Source organism: Condylura cristata, unplaced genomic scaffold (assembly GCF_000260355.1).
Source record: "Condylura cristata isolate star-nosed mole 26May11 unplaced genomic scaffold, ConCri1.0 scaffold00008, whole genome shotgun sequence".
In the NCBI taxonomy this organism is placed as follows: Eukaryota; Metazoa; Chordata; class Mammalia; order Eulipotyphla; family Talpidae; genus Condylura; species Condylura cristata.
In genome coordinates, this window is record NW_004567109.1 from 23482331 (window position 1) to 23488503 (window position 6173).

The 6173-nt window shown below is 49.6% G+C and overlaps 1 protein-coding gene across 2 annotated transcripts in view; it reads left to right on the forward strand.

The window, feature by feature from the left end:
* Window positions 1-4111, forward strand: part of KDM4A (lysine (K)-specific demethylase 4A) — a 37171-nt gene extending 33060 nt beyond the window's left edge. Inside the window, exons 20-22 of one of the 2 annotated variants that reach the window (XM_004678894.1) lie at window positions 2244-2363; window positions 2571-2663; window positions 2807-4111. In XM_004678894.1, coding sequence (XP_004678951.1) covers window positions 2244-2363; window positions 2571-2663; window positions 2807-2947 — 354 coding nt within the window. In that variant the 3' untranslated portion in view covers window positions 2948-4111. The remainder of the gene's footprint in view (window positions 1-2243; window positions 2364-2570; window positions 2664-2806) is intronic. The other variant, XM_012722446.1, reaches the window with a different exon arrangement.
* Window positions 4112-6173: the final 2062 nt, after the last annotated feature.

A 6173-nucleotide genomic window follows, 5' to 3' on the forward strand; every position in this document is an offset into this window, starting at 1 on the left:
CCCCCCCCCCCGTTTTTGATCCCATTCCCCACTAGGTGAGGAGTATTTTTAAATGGCCTTTTAGATAATCATGGTTATTATTTTTTAATTCTACACACAACTCAGTGAATGGTAGTTTTCTTCTTCATGTGGGTCAGCTCCCTGGCCGGGGATAGAACTTGTGCTGCAGTTGCTGTGGAGAGCTTCACAGTGCTAAGACTAACCCCTTGTACCACCAGAGAGGCCAGAATGGTAATTTCTTAAAACATACTTGCAGTATGGAATCCGAAGGCAGATCAGATAACTTTGCTTCCTTTGTTTCTTTCCATTGGTCTGTCTAGCACTGTTTTACCATGTGTGACTTTGTAATGTCACATACATGTGTCATTTAGAAAAGATTGGGGCATTTGTTCCCACAGTGATGTTATTGAAAGCTTAGATTTGTGTGTTTTAATCAGTGTGTTTAATTATGTTGCTTGAGGAAGCTAGCGTTAGTTTAAACACTGTACTTTAAGGTGGTTCACACCTTTACAAATGTTTATCACGCCATGAAAACTGGCAGAGCCCCAGCAAATCTCCAGGAGAGTATTGATTCCCTCTTCCCCTTTGATTCCATCCTCCTACCCTCCCCTTCTGGTAGCCTCAGTTCTGCAGTTTGAAGCATTTGTTTTGTTTTGTTCTTGGTCTTTTCCTGGGAAGCTTCAATTTTATTATAGGCAGTGCTGTCAGTTGTTTTTCTTGAAGTAACAGGCTCACTTCATTCATTTTTCAAGGTGTTTGCCAGTACCTAAGTCTGAGTGACCATGTTTGTCTGTAGGTCATTTTTCTCACATGAAGCTGGTGTTCTGTGAAAGCAGCAGCTAGTTCAGCTCGCCAGTCCAGTGACACAGCTTTCCTCACGACAGCAGTGCGAGTGTCTTCTGTGTTCTAGACATGTACTTTGGGCTGAGGGCCAACAGGATCCTTTTTTCAGCTGTTTTTCTTGATTTGTTTCTCTACATTAGGAGTGTGCTAACAACTGGTAGACTCAGGACCAGCTCCCTGAAGGAACCAGCAGTTTTATTACCCACTGCAGATTTACACTGTTAGCGCATATGTCAGCCCAGGCATAGTGGCTAATGATGTTTTAATAATATGAAGAGTCAAGGCTTTATATACTCTCTGCGGGTGCTCAGTACCACACTTTGAGAACTGCTGTTATTAGAAGAAACAATCGTGAAGAGATTAGGTGATTTATAGAAGTCCGCATGTTTGGCTAGTTAAAAAAATTTCTACCTCAGATATTATTTGGACGCTACTTTTCAGCTTAATCAGTGAATTCACACCTAATACATTTATTAGTCAAACTCAGCAATGAAACGGCAATACTTTATAGAGCCATTTTTGCTGAGTAAAGGAGCAGGTCAGCCCTTCATCACTCAACCACTGTGCTCACACACTGACCTCCACTGTATGCCAAGCTCTGCCAGGGATCTAGAGAGATTCCATAGGGTTCCCCTCCTGGAGGGGATAGAGGTTCTAAGGTACTTTACTAATCCCCATGCTAGGCGATCTTTTCTAAACTTGCCTATTAAGAACACATTTCCAGGCCCTCCCGGGTGGCGTAGCAAGTTAAAGCACCTCACTATGAAGCTCTCCGCAGCCACTGCAGCACGAGTTCGATCCCCAGCCAGGGAGGTGACCCACATGGTGCGGCAGACCTCTCCTGACCCGCCCGCTGCTCCCTCAGCAGTGGACTTCATCAATCTGCCTGTTGTACTCCCCGCTGACTCTGGTGAATCCTCTCACTGCCCCTGCACCTCTGGCCTGTACCCCAGCTCTCTCTGCATAAATAAAAAATAAATAAACCTTAAAAAAGGGAAAGAACATGTTTCCTAAAATAGTTGGCTACAGTTTTAGTCTTTGTGGCAGAGCCTATCCCATGTCACTTACAGAAGGACAGGTGAAGGAGTAGGAGAAGAACTTAGTCTGAGACCTTTGTTTTGTATTAAGTTTACAAAGTTAAGTTTAGCTGAAGTTAGTAAACTGTAAATTTAGCTATACATTTATTATAGATCTTCTCTGTCAGTGGAAACAACAGGGGCAGAATTAGAGGGCAGACAAGGAAGGTGGGTCTTAAGCAATTATCTTTCAGCCCAGAGACAGTTTGCCTTGCTGGGGGTGTCTGAGCAGGACTCTGTCTCAGTCGTTCTTCCCCGCGGAGGATGTGATTGCAGTGTGCCTGGGTGGCCCTTCCTCTCACTCTTCTCCCTCTGCTTCCCCAGAGTCAGGACTGTCTGCAGTTGGGTCCTCCTGCTGAAGGGGAAGTGGTCCAAGTGAGATGGACAGATGGACAAGTCTATGGAGCCAAGTTTGTGGCATCTCACCCCATCCAGATGTACCAGGTAGCCAAGGTTTTTTGCTGGGGATGTATTTATTCTTGGGTTGAGGTGAGTAGCTAGGGTTTCTGTAACAACCTTCTCAGAACTCGTGGCTACTTGGGTGCAGCCTGCCAGATAGAGCTTCGGACCTTTCTGTGACCTTAGAATCTGCCTCTGTATGTGGTGGACGGGGAGACGGTCAGGAATATCTCAGCCTTTGTTTCCTGGTAGGTGGAGTTTGAAGATGGTTCTCAGCTTGTGGTTAAGAGAGATGATGTGTACACGCTGGATGAAGAGCTTCCCAAGAGAGTCAAGTCAAGACTGGTAAGTGGATTTTTGGGGTGCCTTTAATTCCTTAGTCTGGGTGGTAGGGCACAAAGCAAGGATGTGTCCCTTTGTTATTTTATTTGGGGCGGGATGAGTGGCCTGTTGACTACAAAGTGCTCATTTGGCTTTTTCCTCTTTAGTCAGTAGCCTCAGATATGCGCTTCAATGAAATTTTCACAGAAAAAGAGGTTAAGCAGGAAAAGAAACGACAACGAGTTATCAACTCAAGATACCGGGAAGATTACATTGAGCCTGCATTGTACCGGGCCATCATGGAGTAGATACTTCCAGGGGCCGAGAGATTTCCAGCCATCGAGGCGAGAGCACTCTGGGGGTTCCACAGCACAGCAGACACTTGGAACTCTGCAGTCTCTAAAGGCAAAGTTGTAAAAAGAAAAAGAATGAAATAACCGACCCCATCATCTTCTCACCCCACCCTCATTGCATTCCGCTGTAGTGAAAGGACAAGCTGTTCCTGGACACGTGGTAGCAGCCGATCTCCCAGCCGAGGGGCTGAGCACTGGAATGCTGCGGCTGCGCTGGCCCCAGTCTCCAGCGGGGTCGACTGCCAGCTGGGCTGGAGCCCTGTTCTGGCCGAGGACTTAGCTTCCAAGTGATCACCTGCACTGACCAGGCAGAAGTGCTGGTGCTTGTCTCCTTCCCTTTTGTATTTATGTGTGTGTGTGATTGTGTGCGTGTGTGTGTGTATGCGTGCGTGTGCTTGGCCTGGACCAGCTTCTGCCTGCCCCTGGCCTCTACTTCCTTGCCTATCCAGGCCAAACAAAATGTGAAATTCTGCCCTCGGCTGAGCTGAGTAAGGGCCCCTAGGAGTAGGATGGAGGTAGGGGTGCATCTCTCTGTCCCTGGAACTATCTGGAGGGAGTGCTGGCAGAGTTGCATTATTGAGATTCTACGGAGTCGATGCCACTTCTGTCCTCTGATAAAGGAGAACATTGGGGTAACATGGATATATGCCCACAATCACTTGAGGTGCACAGGGCTCCTGTGGCCAGTGTTAGAGGGCGTGGGTGGGGAACACCTGAAAGGAGGGATCTTAATGATGGCAGCAGGCAGAGCCTGGTGGGTGATTCTTTTAACAGAAAATTGCAATCATGTAGGGGTTGGGAGGGTTAGGATGAATTGGGGCCACTGGTGGCCAGGGGCAGGTTTAGGTAGGACCCTGGTCTTGAGGGGGGGGTTGTATATGGGGGAGGGGTGGGTGGGACCGGAGGGCAATACTGAAGGGGTTAAACAGGTTTTTGCTCCTCATAAATTTGTTTGCCTGGGCCCAGGATTGGAGGGCTTCACAACTATATCCTGTGTATACGAGAATCAGATTTATAATACTTCCCTGTTTTTTGTTACGTATGAACGCTATAAACCAAATTATTTTGAAAACCGGTGCATCACCTTGTCCTTAGCAATAAAATGCGTTGAGCAGAGGATTGGCTTTGTCTGCCCAAGGAGCCCTAAGTGGCCCAGGGTCAGGCTGAGGATGTATTGAGAGGCGTAGGCAATGGAGTAGAGCCACATGTTTGAAGACTCCAGTACATGGAGAAAGTCACTCTAATGAGATGGGCTCCACGTTGAGGTCAGTCCTGTGATTATCTGACCAAGTGTGGAGGAACAGGCCAGGGCAGCTGAGGAACCCTGACCATGAGCCCATAATTTTGCATCCCTTGTCTTCAAGCCAGGAAGGGGGAGATCATAATATAGAGGAATGACTAGACCATTTCCAGTCTTCAGAGTGAGTTTGAATTCACTTTTGTTTCACTCCATAGTCCTCATTGAGCTAGGACAGTTCTTGAGCCAGTCTGAAAGGGGAGTGCATTGCAAGTTCTTGAAAAGAGGTTGCTGAAGTTGCTCTGAGCTGCTTGAAATGGATGGAAGCTTTGCTGGAGAGACCCATTATTTCCTTTGCCTGGAGGCTTCCTGAGCTCCAGAAGGAAGGGCAGAAGAGCAGCAGGATGGTGAGCAGCCTGTGAATAGGTGTGGGATTGGGCAGCCAGGGCACTCCCTGTTTTGTGGCTGTGGAGTTGTGGGACAGACTGGAGCAGCTCTCAATACTGCTTTGTGTCTGGCACTTGAGAGCTGGCTGCTACCTCGTATTGGGCTGTGGGAGAAGGGAGAAACAGGTTTCAAGGAGGCTTCTGAGCCAGTTTCTCTGGGGACCAAGAAAGGGAGGTCAACTTTGGTCAGCATCCAAGGATTCCCATAGGGGAGCTGGGGAAGGGGTCCAGGCTTTAATGGGTTGATGAGCCCCGAAAGCACACATCTTTGGAGGGAAGGAACACTTCCCCAGAATCTGCAAGTTCCCAGACCTCCCTACTACTCACTGAGTGCAACACCCCAGTCTTAATGAAGAACCTGCAAGAATAGGGTGCCAGGTCAAATTTCCAGTATTTTTATTTTTTAACGAAAGTAATAACTGGGGGACTGAAGTTTAGAGTTGTTGAGACTGACCACCCAACAGATAAACCTGCCTCTCACTGTCCACTCAAGCCCAGGCCTTACAGCACTAACTTCAGGGAAGTCATGTGAGCCTGCTTACAGTTCCTTTACAGAATTGTTTTTGCAGAGCAACCTGCTCTTGAAGTTAGGTGGGATTGGGCATTTTGAAGGTTACTCTACCCTCCTGTTGACCCCACGACAGAAGTTATATATTGTACCCCAGGCAGTTAATGTTGGTACTCAGTTGGGGGAAGGAGGAAGTAAGGTGAGAGCTGGGATCCCAGAGATCCAAAGACTGGACAGAATGGCTCTGTACCCTAAGATATGTATGCATGTTTCTGAAGAACCCTGGTAAAGGAGTAGCCATAAATCCACCAGATAAAAATAGTCTTCCAGCTTGGGGGTTGGGGTCGGGGGTGCGGTGGAGGGTCGGGGGGGAAAACCCCTGGTAGCCTTTTTAGTACAGAAGAGCAGCCTGGGACCTTTGTCCCTTGTCGCACAGGATTGGGCATTGTTGCCTAAAGACATACAGTGACACGTAGCAGGACTCACCCTGGCTCTGGGGCAGATGCCTGCATCCTTTTGTGCAGGTTGACCTTGGGTACCCTGCATTCTGCCTAAGAGGTCCCGCCTCCTAGGTGTGGAAACCAGCTCTCCGCGACTTGGGGCATCCCAGAGGCCTCGCTGCCATGTCAACGTCTAGTACGAACATGAGTGGCGTGTGAACCGGACAGGAATTCCTCAAGGAAGAACCTGCTGGGGCTGGGGGGAGCCGAGGTGAAGGACTCCCTTCTGGAGCAGCCAGCTCGGCCGGCGCGGAGGGCGCCGAGGTCTCAGCCCCGGTGCCTGGGGACAGCGAGGGGAAACGGGGGCTCCTGTGCCCATTGGGTCCCGCGGGGCTTGCGCCCGCCCCCCTTCTGCAGCGCGGCTCTGCATTGGCCAGGCCCGCGCCCCGCCCGGCTCCCTCGCGCCGATTGGCCGCGGACGGCCTCCCGGGCGAAGGCGCTGTGGCGGAGAGCGGGATTGGTGGTCCCGCCGTCCCTGGGTCGCGGCCGC